The sequence below is a fragment of the Rhipicephalus microplus genome, chromosome 3 (assembly GCF_043290135.1).
Source record: "Rhipicephalus microplus isolate Deutch F79 chromosome 3, USDA_Rmic, whole genome shotgun sequence".
NCBI lineage: Eukaryota > Metazoa > Arthropoda > Arachnida > Ixodida > Ixodidae > Rhipicephalus > Rhipicephalus microplus.
The window spans coordinates 33995394-34013590 of NC_134702.1; the positions used below are offsets into that span (position 1 = coordinate 33995394).

The 18197-nt window shown below is 47.6% G+C and overlaps 1 protein-coding gene across 1 annotated transcript in view; it reads left to right on the forward strand.

Annotated features, from left to right (window-relative positions):
* LOC119176775 (DNA repair and recombination protein RAD54B) overlaps window positions 1-18197 on the forward strand; it is a 61831-nt gene that overhangs the window by 32816 nt on the left and 10818 nt on the right. The window contains exons 14-17 of the mRNA XM_037428134.2: window positions 10681-10792; window positions 14768-14947; window positions 16135-16349; window positions 17416-17583. Of these exons, the coding sequence (XP_037284031.2) occupies window positions 10681-10792; window positions 14768-14947; window positions 16135-16349; window positions 17416-17583 (675 nt within the window). The remainder of the gene's footprint in view (window positions 1-10680; window positions 10793-14767; window positions 14948-16134; window positions 16350-17415; window positions 17584-18197) is intronic.

Sequence of the window (18197 nt, forward strand, 5' to 3'; positions counted from 1 at the left end):
TTGCCCTACCCGAACGTTATGTCCGCTTCGTGGCATGCCGCGTTGCACCAAGAGGCCACCGCCTCTATCGACGGGCGCCCTTCGGCGCTCGCCTGTGTCGTCACCCCCTTTTTTGTGGTGAATACACTCCTACGTGGTAGCTGACGCGCTATCTCGTGCCCCCTGTTGTCTGCCGAGAACCTGGATTTCGGTGCGACGGCCGCTCGCGGTGCCTTAGCACATGCAAGCGTCGGGGCGAAACAGCAGCTTCGCCGCCATTCGGCGAGAAGGGTGAGTCCCCATGCGGACAAACCTTGGCTGCTAACCAGGTAAGCGGCGCACCGCGAAGCGGCCGAGCGGGGGAGCTTTCCGGAGGCCACGAGGCCGAGAGTGAACCCGTAACGCCGACTCACGCGGCGGTTGCTGCGGTCCTGAGTGGGCGCGATACCAGACTCCCCCATTTGGGAGAATGGGAATTGCTTTCGGCAGCGAAGAGCTACTGAAGGCTCAGCAGAGGGATCCGTTTCGAGTCTCGGAGGGACGGAGCGCCGTATACGCTGCTTGCTTTGCGGCGGGCGCCGTTAAACCGTCTTGACGAGGCGCGGAGCGCCGTTACGCTGCTTGTTCTGCGGCGGGCGCGATTAGGGGGCTGAAACAGCGTGTGTCGCTGAGTCCCCGGCGGATTCATTTTGCTGGACCATGACGGGCTCCTGCTGAAATATATAGCCACTGACGACGAGTCCATAGACCCGTTTAAGGTGGTTATGCCCAAAAGTCTGAGAGCCGCACTGTTGCGATCCTCTCACGACGAACCCACGGCCGGTTACCTGAGTGGCTCGAAAGTTTTTGCAAACTGAGCAATGTTGTGACCTGGCCCGGCACGAAGCGTGGCTTTTATCGCTATTCCGTGCCTGTCACGTCTGACAAACGGTTGTGCCAAGGGTTGGAAAGCCGCCCGGTTTTATGAACCGATTGTCAGTGAGCGTCCGTGGCGCGTACTAGCTGAAAGATCCCCTTTGGGAAAACTCAGCCGTGCCCACATCGCAGACCTGAAGCCCTTTGTCACGGTCTGACGAGCTCGCGCCAGTGCCCTGCGGCACTTCGCGCAAGCAACGGGCACACCCGGAGCGACGGACCGCATTCGGACCCCGCGCCGGTATAATCTGAGGAAGCGGTCACCTTTGTGATTTCGCGCCGGACGGCGGACTTCTCCGCAACCGAAGGCCCTCAGTTTACTGTCTAGCCTCAGTATAGGTTAGCTTCTTTACGGCCTTTTCTCGTAAAGGAGTTGACCCCGCCCTGTCTGCTGCCAGTGTTTTTTTTTTTGAAGTGTTCATGTGTATTTTATGTTTCTTTTGTCTAATATTAAGTGTTTTATGTTTTTTGCCAGATATTGAATGTCATTTTTGCTCTGTTTTTACTTTTTTTTTCCGTGTTCGTTTCGTCTACCGCGAAGGGAGCTGTGTGTGACCTTCACTGTCGGTGCTTGCCGGGAGAGAGAGACGAAGGACGCTTTGCGCCTACGCTCGCGCAGCTGTCGGCGGTGTGTGTGCGTGCTTCTGTGCGTGTGTAAGTGCGTGACGCTTCAGTGCGAGCCCGCGAAGAGTGCGTCATGGCTGCCCTCCATCGACGCGGACACTGGAGGTGCTGGGGGGTCATTGACCCACTGACGTCAGACCATCTGGCTGTGGTCTGCTCTTGGCCGTCGCCGAAGAAGCCGTGCTGCCTTTTCCACCATGGCTCCTGCGCGAGGCCAGCTGAAAGCAGCTATATGCTGCCGGCCAACGCCAGGGCGCCTCGCAGCCAATTTTGGTTCGGCCTCCCTGACCACCGGAGAGGCCCGGCTTCCCGCAACGTCCATTTCGTCATCGAGCCGGAAATGCGGGGCCTCCGAACAACCGAAGCGGCTTTCGTCGGACTCGCGGCTTATCAAGAGCAGCAACAAGCCATCAGTGAGCCCCCTTCCGGTACCTGTGACCTCGCACTCGGGCATCGCACCCAGCGGACACTGTCACGCCTTTACCGCACCTCCGCGCACTGGACGCTATCCCCCTTTAGCACCACGAACACTAGTGCCACGTTGCTGTGCTCCCTTCTGCAGTATCTTTATAGTGTCGTGTGTTTATTTTGTTATTTATGTTTTTGTTTCTCCTTTGTAATCATATTTTTTTTTTAAAGTAGCAGGGCTGGACTGAGGTTAGCTACCGCTCATTGCAGTGTCATTTTAACTGCATGGGTGACGTCCGGCTGCCTTTTGCAGACCGGTTAAGGACAAGTTTAGGAGAGGGGGATGTGGGAATTGAGGCTGGCCCGCTGCCTTTGCGCGGGCTTTCCCGCCTTTCTGCCATTCTCATGTCCCGACATGTCTGCCCTCCTTTGCTGTCTGCCGCGCTGGGAAGGGCGGAGTGACGTTTAACTCCCTCACCCGGTAGCGGATGTTGACTGTGGCGCCGCGCGGGGAGCCTCCCGAGAGGTTTTCGCGCGCTGCATCGGGAGCGGTGAGTACAGTCCGGGACTTCAAACGGTGAGCCACGCATTCTTTTCCGTCCGTCGAGTCCCGTCGCTCGGGGCTCGTCGGACTTCGCTGACGGCGCCTCGCGCCCGATGCGAACGCTCACCTTTTGTTGCCCCGCTGCGTACTCACGGCCGAAGGGCAGTACGGTGTCCTAGTGCGTGGCCTAGCTACGCCGACCCGTCTCCCTTCGAAGCCAACGCGAGCGCCTTTGCCCTCGCTCGAGCAACCGGGCCCCCTTTGTCCCGGTGTCTCCGTGGATTACCTTTACCGCGGAGACGTGCTCGTGGCACCCTGTGTAGTACTTTGTGCCCGTGGCGTGGATAAGTCTACTTGCTTTCCCGCCGCGCCTTTTTGCAACGGGCTGTACTGCGTTTGGTGTTGCCACAATAAAGTGTTGCGACTTGAGCAGTATCGTGTTTCCCGCCACGGCGACGGTTAACGCGTGCCCTGCGGCTCGCTAAGACCGGACCCAAGCTGGTGGCCGTACTCCTTCGGGATACGTGTACACCACAAGGTGCTGACCCTTCCAACGGTTCAGTAGTGCTTGCTTTGCCTCAAGAAGATGAGCGAGCCGGCTATCCATTCTTTCAACCGGAAAATCTGTGGTAATGGTGGAGGAGACGGATTTGATGTCATCTTTAATCTGTTTGACCCACTGCTCCAAGCCTTGTCTGTGGCCATCTTGTTCCCTTTCCATCCTTATCTTCCTGAACTTATCCCAGTCTGTGAAGTGAAATTCTCTCTGCTTTTTACGCTCCATGGAGAAGGTAGTGGCAAGAATGCAGTGGTCACTCCCTAGGTCTACAGCAAGGTTCATCCACTGGGCCTTCTTGATGTTCCTTACAAATGTAAGGTCCGGGGTGGAATCTTTGCAGCAAGATGTACCGAGCCTTGTTGATAGGCTGGGGTCTGTGATTAGGGTGAGATCAAGTTCACTGGCACTTTGCCAAAGTCGATTTCCTTTCCCAGTGTTGTACTTGTAACCCCATGTATGATGAGGGGCGTTGAAATCACCTGCTATGACGAGTGGACATTCTCCGGCGATATTAACAGCTTTCTTTAGAACCGTCTTGAACCCTTGCTTTTGTTCCTTTGGACTGCTGTATATATTAAGAATGAAAATGCTCTGACGGTTGCTGGTCCCCGGCACGATCTCTACCAAGACGTGTTCCAACCGGCCTGCTTCTATCTTGAGGTCGTGGACTACGTGCGTTAGTTTGTTGCATACGAAGGTGCAGACTCCCCTCCCTTCAGTATCCCCTATTACAGGCCGGAATCCAGGCAACGTTGCTTGCGGTGAAAGGGTCTCTTGTAATAATATAATATGAGGCTTTTCTTGGCTGCTCCTGATATACTGCTGCAGGGTTGCCTTCTTTTTAAGGTAACCTCTACAGTTCCATTGCCAGATACGAAATGCTTCTCGTGGTGCTGCCATCATGGTTATTACATGGGCGGCCAGAGCCTGATGCTGCGCCTGTCGACAGGTTTGGTACCACTAGTATTGGTGGCCGAAGGGGTGAGCTTGGTGCATGAGGAGGCCTTGCTGTGTTGTGCAGATATGCTTCGACCTTTGTAATTCGCAAGGTCATATGCTCTTCCAGTGCCGCCACGCTTGATTGTAGCCTACCCATCTGCTCGCTAAGATTGGCTACTACTTTGCTGAGCGTGTCAAACACCTCTTTCATATCTGACATGGTCGTTTGGTTGGCTTCCACGTGTTCTGCCATGACTGCCCTCTTTTTCGCGGTTCTCGAGTCCCCCACGTTTTCAGCCACAGGGACATCAACTGGCTGAGGCATTGGCTGTGAAGATTGCGTGCTGGTTAGCTTAGTGAGAAGAATTTTTATTTCCTTTAACTCAGCTGATAGCCTCTCATTCGATTTGTAAGTCTCGCGTTTTCTTGCTCTAGCTGTGCAATTCTATCATGCTCTGGCAGCTTACCTGTCATCACCTCTGCCCCGCCGTTGCGCACTCGCTCAGCCCAGCTGCCTTTCGAAGTAACTGCAGGCGTCGGTGTGAAGTCGTGATCTCGAACTGAACGCCAGGCAGCTGGCCATTCGGGTGCCGCCCAGGCTGATCCCGACCCTGATGGTGACCTTGAGAACTCGAGCGCCCCCGTGATTGGGAGCGGGCCTTGGGTCTAGAACCTCTTCTGGAACGCGACCTCCCCCTGGAGTGGGGCCGCCTTTCCTGTTCTTGTGTAGTCTGGATGCTCTGGGTCCCGTAGGCTGGAATAAGCTGCTTGTCATTGATGTCTGGACTCGATGTGATTGATGCGTCCCGGACTTCTGCGGCTGCTCGCGATCTTTCCCAACGCCTGCGTCTGACGACGTATGGCACTAAGAACCTGTTCTTGCACTCCTTGTCTGCCGTGGGATGGCGACCGTCGCACAGCCTGCATCTTGAATTGCACTGGTGCAGGCTATCTGGGTTCTTGATCTCGCAGCCTCTGCAGATTGTTTCAGCTGGGTTCGGACAGACGTCAGACCGATGTCCCAGCTTTCCACAGACGTAACAAATATCGATGTTCTTGCAATAAAGGGAGCACTGCAAAAGTGAAGGTCCATATCTCACGAATCTGGGCACCTTGTGTCCTTCGAACGCTATGATGATTGTCCCGGTGTCCTTGATTCTCTTGGCCTGCAGCGCGAGCGGGTTGTTCGCGTTCACAATTTTTCGGGTCAAAATGTCCTGAGTATCGCTTACGGGGATCCCGCGAATCACTCCTTTACAAGTGTCGTGGGGTGCCGCGGCGTACGCGCTAACCTCGAAAACTTTGCCTCCAATGTCAATTAGCTTGACCTTGAGGTATCTTGAAGCTCTGTCTTGGTCCGGAGTGCTTGCCACCATAATGTTCTGCTGCAAGTTGGAACAGATGATGTCCTGCATGGCCTCTTCCTCTTTGACGCCGGCCGCCAGTACTATCGCGTCTGCCACGGCTCCAGTGCCAATTCTCAAGATATTTAATCCTCCACGTGGTCGTAGCACAATTTTGCTGAAGTCCTTAGGTAGTGGCGGCATGCGTCCAGCTCGCACGATTGTATGCTTGGTGTCATACCTACTACGACTGGCTCGAGCGTCTCCCGCAACGCCGGCCTCGGTCGAACCCTTGGCAGCAGGAACGCTAACTGCGGCTTGCTTATTCCTTGAGCGTCTCGTTTCGGCTTCCTTCCAACCCATTTCTTCCGTGCAATCCTCTGGAGAGATGTCCTCTCCATCTACTTGGTATTCCATTCTCAGTTGCAGATACTGGAACGCGCAGAGCGTTGAGTCGCGTTGGCGCCGGGCCGGCGCATCGGCGACAATCGCCTCCTTGGTTAGGCCTAAATCCCCTGGTGGCGTTGCCGTGTAAAAATGTCCCAAAACACGGTTTAAAAGTCCACTCACCGGCACAAAGGTGGTATCTGCTGATTTCTTGAGAACTTAGGCACACGATGAGAGTAAAAACTCGGGGACAAATTCATGAATACCACAGGAAAGCATTCTTGAAAGCAGGAGCCGATCTGCGCGCGTCCGCACTGGTCGGCACCTAGAGCGTCTCCCCTTTCGTTTAGTTCTTGCAGTGTTTACTAGATGGCGGTACCGTCCTCTGTATGTAGCATGTACACTATTGTTGCCACCACCGTGGCCTACGTGTAATGGAAATCAACGTGGGTCTTCTCAATGCACATGGCGCAAGAAAGCGGAGCAAGTGGGAAGAGCTATATGCGATGCTAGAGAGTGAAAGAATGGAACTCTATGCGCTAACAGAGATGCACTTTCGTGGGCTGGAGGAACCCCCTGTACATACGAACTGGGAATGGTCAGGCTCCAACCGCAAAGGGAATACACGCAAAGGCGGGGGAATAGGTATCCTGTGGCGTTCCGGAGCGATGTGCGACAAATTGACCTGCCCATGCACTGAACACATGTGGCTCCGTAGTAGCATCCTAGGGATTCCCGTGATAGTAGGTGTGGTCTACCTCGCAGTGAGCAATGGCCATCATGATGGAAATGGTCGAATTATGAAATGTATGTCAATGGATGTACTACGATAGGCAGCTGACAGAGAAGTTTTACTCATGGGCGGCTTCAATGGCCACCTGCAGGCACTGTACGGGTTCCAGGACTTTAATGGAGATCTGGTGGACCTGACAGCACGTGAACTAAACTTGGAAATAGCCAACCTTCGCACTGACTGCGAAGGTGAATTCACATGGTGTGCTAGGAACAGCCATTCATGCATCGACTATGTGCTTATGTCACCAAAGCTGTCCCGCCACGCTACATCAATCACAATAGACGAGGATGGGAAGTTCAGTGTGGGAAGTGATCATAACCGAATTAAATTGACCTTCTCGACTTCCTCCTGGCACCAAAAACGGACAGACTGACGTGAGTCGGCCACACGCTACCTACCGGAAGAGACATATCAAGACATCGCCCAAGAGTTTGAAGGCAGACTCATGAATCTGGAGTCACCTTCCTATGACCAATATGTGGAAGCTCTGCAACAGATAATGGAAGCACATGAAGTATGCGTTAACTTCCCTGGGTGGGGTGCGTCGGAAGCCATCGTGGGAAAAGGAGGTCAAAGTGGCACTAAGTGTTCGACGGGAAGCGAATCGCCTACACAGAAAAGTAGTAAGGACACTCCCTCCACACGAATGTGCAGAGCTATGGCAGAGGTACCTGGAGTGAAAAAAAGCTATGCAAGCACTAGTACAATGCAAGATTGCCGAGCACATTGGCAAGCAGCTGAAAGCCTTAACTGAAGACAGGCGAAACGGTGCCCGGCAGTTTTGGACATATGTGTCATTGCTTGACAGGAGGGCAGCCATGCCGCGGATTCGAAACGAGAAGACGGATTTGACCGTCTGTGATCTTTCGGAACATCTTACAGAACACATACATCGTCTGTACCAACCCGCGCAGTTAGCATGCGTGTCTGCAGAGGAGAATGAAGCAGAAATCCACTGCCCCGAAGATGAGACCATGAAATGGCAAGTGACACGAAGAGCGGTAGACAGGGCAATTGCACGCATCTATGCACGCAGGACGAAAGGACTCGATGGCATACCCGCCGGTGTTGTAAAACACCTGGGGGATGCTGCCCAAGATTACCTTGCCAACATCTTCTCTGGCATCGTGGCGGGTGACACAGTCCCTACAGCCTGGCGAACAGGAAGGGTGTGCCTGGTGAGAAAGAAAGGTGGAGACGCTGGGCTTCTACGAGATTACAGGCCTTTGACTGTAACAAGCGTCCTATACTGTGTCTTTGCACAGATATTGAAGGCCTGGATGACTGGGTGGGCAGAGAACAACAACGTGCTTACAGACTTGCAGAACGGGTTACGAGCTGACCGACGCCTAGAAGACAACCTCGTTGTGCTGATACAAACCATAGCAATGGCTCGCAAGGAGTCCAGAAATCTGTATGGTTGCTTTCTTGATGTAGCTAAGCTATATGACAGTGTCCCACATGAATCCCTATTCCAGCAGATGGCGGATGGCAGAATGTCAGAGGTGTGGGTCGGCCTAATGCGTCGATTCTACAAAGATAATTGAGTTATAGCGTGCTTTGACAGAGCCCAGTCCCAACCAGTAATGGTAACACGGGGACTTAAGCAGGGCTGCCCCCTCTTACCCCTGTTATACATGATTTATGTTTCTGGACTGGAACATATGCACCTAGCATCTGGTATCGGCTTCTCATTCAACCACCTGTACGATGGAAAGCCCGTGACTTGGAAGCTGCCGGGTTCAGTGTATGCTGACTACCTGTTCCTGCTAGCCGAAAGCCCAACGGACCTGAAACAACTGGTCACCCTCGCTGCGACCCATCTGTACCACCTGGACCTGGCCTTCAATTCAAAGAAGTCTGCTGCATTACAGTTGTCAGGCTCCCACCCTAATGCCGACATATACCTGCCAGGAGGAGATCAGATACAGTGGGCCACTGAATATCGGTACCTATTAAGCACCTGCGGTTACTTGTTGGGGGCACATGAAATAAATCTGCACAAGACTTCGCAGAAAGCAGCAAACGTGCTGCGCCGAAAAAGCCTATGGGGATGCAACCGTTTGTTCCTCATCCGAGACTTGTGGAAGGCTGTTCATGTCCCAAGCCTAAGATTTGCCAATGCCATACTGTGCCTCATCGTGACAACCAGGCAATGGCTGGAGCGTGGCCAGCGGGAGATGGGCCGTATGGCCCTTGGATGCCACGGGCGTGTCGCCATAGAGGCCATTCAGGGTGACTTGGGATGGTCCTCATTTTAGGCGCGCGAGGCAAGAAGTAAGGCTACTTACGAAGGACACCTGCGACTCATGGACAACGAACGGTGGCCTAAGTGACTGTTCAGATATGCGAGTCTAACTGGCATACAAACGCAGTGGTGCAGGCGCCTGGGCAGCCTGAAAAGAAAGTTCGGCTTCTCTGCAAACCCTGTGATTGAGGACAAGATGTACAAGTGGGCCCATGCAGTGAAGACGCAGGTGTGTGAGGAGGAGACAGAGCAGTGGCGTCTTGCCATGGAGGATAAATCCACACTTCTCACATACCGCACTCACAAGGCCGACATTGGCATGGAGCGCCTTTATGATAACAGCGGTGGCAGCGCACTGCTTTTTGAGGCACGTGCAAGAGCGCTGCTTACGTTGGCATACCGTCGCAGGTTCGACACATCTGCAGACGTGGCCCGGGCCGTATGCCGAATATTCGTCACTGAAGAGGAGACCACAGAACAGATCGTCCTCCGCTGCGCTGACTTGTGCCTGGGTCACCTAAAAGACACCACCTTCCCGCTGGCACTGGGATTCTGAGGAGATACGGAGAAGAGCACAGCGGTGGCCAGAGCGGTCTACGTGACAAAACAGAAATTAGTGCAGTGGTGGCGCAGAACGCGTAGACAGTGCCGACGCACAGACAATGTAGACGTTTAGACAATGTAGCCGGTCTTCAAAGAGACACTGGCTGGCTGTTGCAAACGTGATAACTCGTTTTGTGTGTGTTTATGGGTGCGTGTATGTGTGTGTGACACATTTTGTTTTTCTCTGTCTCTTTCTCATTTTTATAAGTCTCCCTTCTTTTCTTTCATTTTTTTTTTCTGGTTAAGGCAGTTGAGATCTGCCTACCCGTTACAAAGGGCAGAACCACGATCCATCATGTAGCCACCTCTCGTTTAATTCTTGCAGTGTTCTCTAGATGGCGGTACTTGTAACTGATGATGAAAAGATGATTGATTTGTGGGGTTTAACGTCCCAAAACCACGATATGATTATGAGAGACGCCGTAGTGGAGGGCTCCGGAAATTTTGACCACCTGGGGTTCTTTAACGTGCACCCAAATCTGAGCACACGGGCCTACAACATTTCCGCCTCCATCGGAAATGCAGCCGCCGCAGCCGGGATTCGAACCCGCGCCCTGCGGGTCAGCAGCCGAGTACCTTAGCCACTAGACCACCGCGGCGGGGCTGGTGAAAAGATGCAAGATGTTATAAACTAGATGGCGGTACTTGTAGTTGATGATGAAAGATGCGAGATGTTATAAAATAGGAATGATGTCACCTATGGCACGTGTCATTAGTAGAAGAAAATCGTTCGATTTAGTGCGGCGACGTACGTTAGGGGGAGCGTAATAAAATCGATTGGGCAAAATGTACGGAGGATTCATGGTTTACCAGGTTTACCTCCAGAGCTTCGCCCACTCATCATCATTCACTTCGTGGATATGGCGGCACTTTTTTTCATGAATTAAAAATAAATGAACTAGCAGCATTTTATTACGTCTCTTGATGTATGGAAGGCTCTTTTATTTAGTGCAGCTGGTTCGATTATTAGCGAATTGATGTAATTGAGATCATTTCGCATGTTTCCTATCGTAGCGCATGTGTTCTCAGGCATTTACCTTAATGTCTCGGTAAGGAGGGCACTGCTGTTGATAATATTGTCGTTTTAGACGTTTTCATACAGTGATATTTCACTTTGACATAAATTGTTATTTGACTTTAGTGTGAAGGGCACTGTGCACATAATGCGATTGGTAGCGCATATTGTACAGTACAGCATGTCCTCAGTTTCTTTCCAAGCTGATATGTTATGTAATAGTATTCCACTGTTGATTGCAAGTTTATTTTGTGAAGATCACTGCCATCTAAACTTTCATGTGCGATTGATTTCTTTTTTTCCTTCCCTCTCGCCTCTAGTCTCTACACAGCTTGGGAACATTACGTAGAATCTTGCTGACAGGGACACCTGTTCAGAATGACCTGCAAGAGTTTTTTGCCCTTGTTGATTTCTGCAATCCTGGAATATTGGGTGAGCTTATGGACTTTTACTTCTGTTCATTGTATAATTGTATGGCTACGCATTTGAGTTAGCAGCAGCGATAACAAAAATTAAATTCAATTTGGGTTTGGTGAGTGTTTCTTTAAATGTAAATTTAGTGTCTCAGTTTTTGTGTTTTGTGCATCATCATATGCAGATCTTAATCCTGCATGTTTCTTTTATCACTTGAAAGACAATGTGTGCGACTTCTTTAATCTTTCTAACATATAATTATTGTGTTTTGGAAGTATGTTTGTGCACCTTTAAAGCAAAATGAGCTATTTGCATCAGAGCACTGCACAAGCTGATTTTTCCGGCCCGAGCCCAGCCCGGCTCGAAAACTTCATGCTATGGCCCGCCCGAGTCCGGCTCGGCGTTTTTAAGTATGGTCCATACCCATCCCGGGCCTGAAAGGTTTGGGTCCGGCCCGACCCGGCCTGGCCCATTTCAGTCAATGTATTATGCCTAGAGCATATACGAGGCACTATCCGATATTGTTATTATTGTGACAATACTTGCAGCAAACAAGATATTTTCTAGACTGTCTTGACAACTTCTTTGAGTGTCATGAATTTAACTGGTATATTCTGTGTACTTTCAGGTAGTAACGCCTGTAACACTTCCTAGAAATAATTGCAGGGTAATTGAAATATAATTGGGTTGTATCATGTATGCAGTGCCAACTACAAAATCTTGTTTTGTTTCATTTTAGAGAATGACTACAAAATATACTACACCTATAAATTGGAAAAAAAAAGCAGACCTTTATAGTTTGAGTCCACATAATTTGCATGAAAGCCGGGTTTGTCGAGTGAATGGAACAAGTCTCCTGCAAACGTCACTTATGAATGACACCATGCAATCAAAAAAAACACGCTTTAGATAATTCTGAGAGGATTACCAGGGGCCGGAAGCTCGCTATACGTCCTGTGTATTCATTCTCTGCAGCGGTAGAGCCGCTTTTACCACTAGCGGTTGCAGGGTAGCTTACTAGAAATAAATGAACAGAAAACTTCTTTCATGACGTCACTGGTGAGGTCTCAAAATAAAGGGAAAGGACAAAAAATTGAGAGAAGGAGGGTTGCCGCGGATGCACTATTTTTACACTTCGCATGCATGCGCAATGCGCTCGTGCTTTTTTTCAGGCCCGCTGACTGCTTGGCCAATGCGGCCATAAAATTTTGTTACTCTTTTTTTAAAAATTTTGTTCACGTTTTCTGAAGAGGTGAAAATTAAGCTGACTGATTTCTCAGCAAGACCAAACTTTTTCGCCACAAGTAAAATGATTGTTTTTTATTGCACATTTGTACAAAAAAAAAAACAGACACACTTAGTGTGAAAGTGTCGATCTATAAAAGCAGCTTTAATTTACAACTGACATACGAACATAACTAGCAAGTGTTAAACTCAGAATACCCAGACCAATAAGAAAACTACGTATCAACAAACGTGAGTACGACACGTCTTATTCGACTCAATTCACGTTTGTTATGATGGCGCGCATAGTTTCTTTGCAACTGTGCAGCTTTTGAAACTGTGCGACGCAAGCAGGCTGATCCTTTGCAGACACCAAGGAAAGATAAACTAAGCGTGTGCAACCTATATATGTACATTATTTCACAGGAGTAGGGGCTCATGTTTCCAGTTTTTATGTGTCTTACTTATCCGGTAATATCCAAAAAATGGCAGAAATTGGAGCAAGGAAGTCTGAAAGGATGCAAAATTCCTGAACAACGGGTGCCGCAGGAGCCGTCGCACATTGATCCGGTAAAAAGTGCCATTGCCCCCTGTTTCAAGGTGTAAAGCAGCAAATCAAAATCATATTCATGAACTTTCTTATATAGAACTCTTACTTTCCCTGCGGGAGGGCTTGCACGTTTTTGAGAGCCATGAGAGCACTTGCGCTTTGACATATCAGAACGCTTATGCATTAATGTTGAATTACGGAAAATACGTCTGTAAAAATAAGCAAGAACTTGTTCTATGTGATGGACATTCCAGTTAAATCCTTAACATTTTTGGGTAATTGCCAAGTGCTAAATATTTGCAACTACCTTGCTAGCACAAGAAATTGGGAGAATTTCCATTGATTGGCGTGCCCATCATAACAGTCACTTCTCATCTCGCAGTTTAAGTACAACAACAGCTAGCTCCTGAGTTCTTCATGACTCACGAGTCGCGTAGAACGCAGGCGGAGAAAGGCTTGGCAAGCATGCATGTGTACCTGCATACTCGAAATTTTTTCCTAGTTAGCAGCGCACACATAATATATACACTATTATAACATTAGCAGTGTACCGTTGCTGTTGCAGCAGTACCACCTAGCAAATCTTTCCTTACATTATGCAAATATTAGCGAAAACATATATTACGTGTTTCTTGAAAAACGTATAGCATACCGGCAGAGACAAATGCCAGATGTCATGTATTTTCCGATTTCAGTGCATGCTAATGCACTTCAGCTGGTCTAAATTAGCCAAAACCCTCAGCAATGGCAGGTTACGTAACCTGGGTCGTTTCGGTATGTCAAACCCCACAAAACAACAAAGCCAAGCAGTGTAGACACCCCATTATATTGATATACAGGGTTTTCAAGAAATAGGTCCAATATAATTTGAAAACTACATAAAGGAGGCATCTGCATTCTACCTGTGGTATTCTCTTTACTTTGGCAGAATGCGTCTTCAGATGTGTAAGAACAATAAATACGGCAGTAAATATAGAAATTAAAACAATTAACTTTTAACCAGTTGAGATCGATGGTCGAATCAAATGACTGAATTAAAGTTCTTCCTGCGAAGTCTACAGCCATTTTGAAATTTTGGAAAGGCGGCAAGTGGTAATCATCCCTAAGCGATGAAATCTGGCTAATTTAGCTGACGAAACCGAAACCGGCGCACCAAATAGCGCATATACCATTAACTTCGTAAACACTCTCAATTAAATGCAAATTGTTTATAATTTTGTGAAGAGTTAATTGTTTTAGTTTTTCTAATTAGGGTTGTAATTATTATTTGTACACATCTGAAGATGCCTTCTGCCAAAGTAAAGGGAACACCGCACGTAGATTGCAGATGCCTCTTTTTTGTAGTTTTTCAACAATATTGAACCAATTTCTTGAAACACCCTGTATATGAGACCCAGGCCTAATACAGGCCTGACTTAAGCCCGAGCCTGACCTGAGCCCGAAACTCATGTGTCCGAGCCCGGCCCGGGTCCAATCCAACATTGCCTTACCCGACCTGGCCCGGGCTCGTGCAGTGCTCTAAGTTGCATGCCTATCGGTAACATATTTTGCTTCTGATATGCCTAACTGTTTCAGTGAGAGTTCAGTGGAAACTGGTGCATAGTTGGTAGTTCTGACACGAGTGTGAGTGTATGTCAAAAAAATATGCTGCCTCAAGACTGCGCACTGTGATTCACAGCTCACAATGGCAATACCGTATACTATACACGATTGTTGGTCAAGCTATTTTATGTAGTTTGATGTTGGGAAGGTGGACATACACAATCAAAACCTCAATTTGTGTGGCCAGTGAATGCAAGACAGTCGAGAAACCAAGGAAGGTAAGCTGACCACCATTTGTTCGTAGCATGAAGCCCCAGGGAAATCCATACAGATTTTTCGAAAAGGAAGCTTCTTAAAATGCCAAAAAAGTTGTTTTGAATTTCCGAGAATTAGAAATAAATATATATGAATTTCCTGTGTATTCCAGGAAACTTGTATGGATTTTCTTGTAGCTTGTTGCTACAAACCAGTAGTTGTCGATTTTTCATTCTTAATCCTTCTACCACCTTGCGGAGTTCTGCAGAGCCGATCTGCAATAGAGCAACCAGAGAGACTGCGGTGCAGTTACAAAGTTAACTCATGAGCGGAAGCTGGGTACACGTTCTAGCAGATATGATAGCCACGATCTGTATTGGTGAAATGCCCATTGTTGCGCATCGCGTTGTCTATGTTCCTAGGCAAGTCATCAAGTTTTCGTCGCATATACGAGGAACCCATTCTGCGATCACAGCTTCCGGGGGCCACCGAGGAAGAGAAGGAGCTGGGCCCGGCACGGGCCAATGAGCTGATGCAGACCACGTCGCCGTTCATTCTTCGACGAACCCAGGATGTTATTCAAAGCTACCTTCCTGGAAAAGGTGAGATTGTCAAGGGAGGGTGGCTGCTCCTTGGACTTTGTGTAGTATTAGAGAGTGCGTCAGAATTAGCTTTCAATCTTTGTGTAGATTCAATCACAGAATATAAGTACACAGACAAGGCGCTTCAACAGGCAGAAAAACAAAAAGCAAAGGGAGTTTCCTCATCTACGAGGTACATTTTCAATGTCCTGCTTTGTTCATCTTACTGCCTTTTCAACTGGCAATATAGGTAATGGGACTGTATGCCATGGATCTAAAAAGGCTTTTACTCAATCACTCTTACCTTCTATGACTACATGAATCACCGCACTATTTGCATGGTTTGGTTGTCAGTGAACACGATCATAAAATAAAATTAAAACACTTTTTATTAAAACACATGAATTAACGCCTGGTCTTTCTAATGAAGTAACTTGTTTAAACAAATTTATTGTATTTTACTATTGCCAAGTTTTTTTATAAGATTTTTTGGTACGCTTCATCTGTATTTCACCCTTCATTTACATAGTTGGAGCTTGTTTATTTATTGTTGTAGAAATCAATGCAGTAAACTTTACCAAAGTACTGTATTTACATGACTGTAAGCCGACTCGAATGTAAGTTGACCCCATAAAATCGCTCGAAAAAGGCAGAGAGAGAGAGAAGGGGGGAAGCACAACCACATTTTATAAAAATTATTTATTTAGGAAGTTGAAGATGGCTTCACGTCATTGCCTAAAAGTTGTGCGGGATACCTAGCTTTGCGGGGATACGCAGGTATTATTTTTAGAAAGACTTTACAACCAAAACAAGCTTTCGATTCTAGGTCGGCCCCCAACTTCGGATTTCAAATTAAGACGATCATTTAAGCATTGTGTATGTCAATTATACTATAATCAAACACTGTCCCTTTCTAATGTATTACTCGGCAAGGGGCTCTTTGCAAATGACGCTCATTGCTCTTTTAAGCTGAAAGTGTTTTATGTAGTAATGTGATTTGTTATAGTGATGTAATTATAGCAATTTAATGTTCGTTATTATGTTGCCTAGGAAACTGGCAGTGCTCGAGTGCTATGCACACCACTCTGCGCACTGCAGGCGTCACGATCCAAGTGTAATGCCGACAGCACGCGAGTGCTTTCGGTAGACCCCTAAAAGATACGATGGGCCCGTAGCTTCCTTAAATGTTGCGCCTTTCTTTTTTCTAGTGGAATGCGTTGTCTTCTGCCGCCCACAACCACTTCAGCTGGCTCTGTACCAAAACATGCTGGAAACAAGCATGGTGCGCGCTTGTCTGAGCAGTTATTTGTCGACTGACGCCAACTGCCACCTTGCTTGCATCCTGGCTCTTCGGAAGCTCTGCAACCATCCCTTACTCGTTGCATCCCAGGAGTTCGCCGATAAGGACGAGGATGTAGGCTTGGTAAAATTCTTTCGCATTGTGCAACTTCAACTCTTCATACGCGACGCAATTGTGTGTATGGGAGTAAGCTGAGCGTTTACCAGTTCTGGCATTATATAGGGTCAGTGATTCTGTTGGAGACCTTAGATTAGCTCGTGGCATTGTTTGAATGCCAAGAAAAAGGTTTCTTGAATTCTAGTTATTGTAGCCTGTAATTTACTGTATTAATTACTTTTTTTTTTTTGGAAGGACATCATATTTCTTTTAAATATGTGTTGTTCAATGAAGGATTCGAGAAAGGAAAAGTCTAAGACGTGAATAGAAGCAGCAAGATAACAGTGCTCGTGGAATTGCAAAATGTCCAAAGTATGTACATACTGTATACATTTGTGTAATGCTCACTGTCTGTTTTCAATATTCGGAGTGAAAGTCACGGTTGTGCCCATCACATGGAGGAAAGGATAGCGCCGTAGAGGCAGCCGCTAAATCTCGTGGGCTGTTAATTTGCTGTTTGGAGGGGCCGCAGCACGGCTACTTTGTTTTGCCCCCCAAAATAAATCCCTTGGAAGTCACGCACTGCGCAGTGTATGATACTGCTAACCTAAAAATTTAAGGGTGCAGCTAACACATGAATAATTTTTAATATATTTATTGGGAGATTCCTTAACAAAGTTCTGGGTGCGGCTTTTACATGGGTGTGCCATTGCACGAGTATATATGGCTGTTCTGAGGCCTCGAATTAATTATGCGTATTCTATGCAATCAATTAGAAAATTTTATTGCCACAGGAGTATTGTCTGAATCTAGACACACCCTTGATTTTCGTGACATTCGCTGCTAGTTCCTAAAAACTGACTTGCAGTACATGGTGAAGACTTGGCTATCAGTGTTATTAATATGAAAACGAAAAACATAAGTAAAAGCGAGCCTTCTCGAAACTTCGTTATTTATAACGCAGAATCAGAGGTGAGGTGTTATCACTACTTTGCAGAAATCATAAATATACAGCTAAAATATTTATATTACAGCTCTGAAGAAATGCCAGTCTTTTATGGCTTTCGCTGTTAAGTTTGCTCCGATTTGGCAGGCCGCCCTACATGCCGAAGCTCGGAGAGGTCTCCAGTCCGAATTTGATCCTACAATGATGGAGCTCGAATCGGGCTCTGGAAAACTCGTGGTTTTGGCTGCCATGCTTCATTCTCTGTGGACCTCCCAGCCACGAGAGAGGATAGTCCTGGTCTCTAACTTCACAAAGGTGACTAAATGTTACTTCATTTATTGACTCACTGAGTAGAACTCACTGTCTTATACAATGAAGGCAAAAGTGATAGCATCGCGATAGTCGAGTGGCATGACTTTTTGTTTGTTGCAACAAAGCAGTGCCAAGAGACAATGAAGCTGGGAAAAGTGTGTGGAAAATGAAGTGTTTTAGGGAAGTGTTTAAATTAAAAAAAAAAGGGAAATGGGAGTGACTGAAAAACAGAATTTTGTTTCCTGTGGGCACCACACACTTAAGGGGGCAGACTGGTCTTAGACATTGTTTGTTTATTTCGTCAGTGATCTTGATCAAACTGCACAGGATTATGCAGTTTTTTTCTTCTGATTTCAAATGTTTAATTAGTTTTCCTGTAACTTATCTTGTTCCTGAGATAACTTAAGTTCACCCTTTATTGTTTAAGGTCACCATAGAAAAAAAAAGCTCTTAATTAAAAGTGATATTCAATATATGCCAATATAGATTGAAAGTATGGAAGAGTTTTTTGTTTTCGAGCTTTTCATGGTTTTTTTACAGCAAAATGAACTATCCATTTTCAAAAGCAGTTGTAATTGTGTTACAATTTTGATGAGTAATTAATTAAAAAGGCTTGT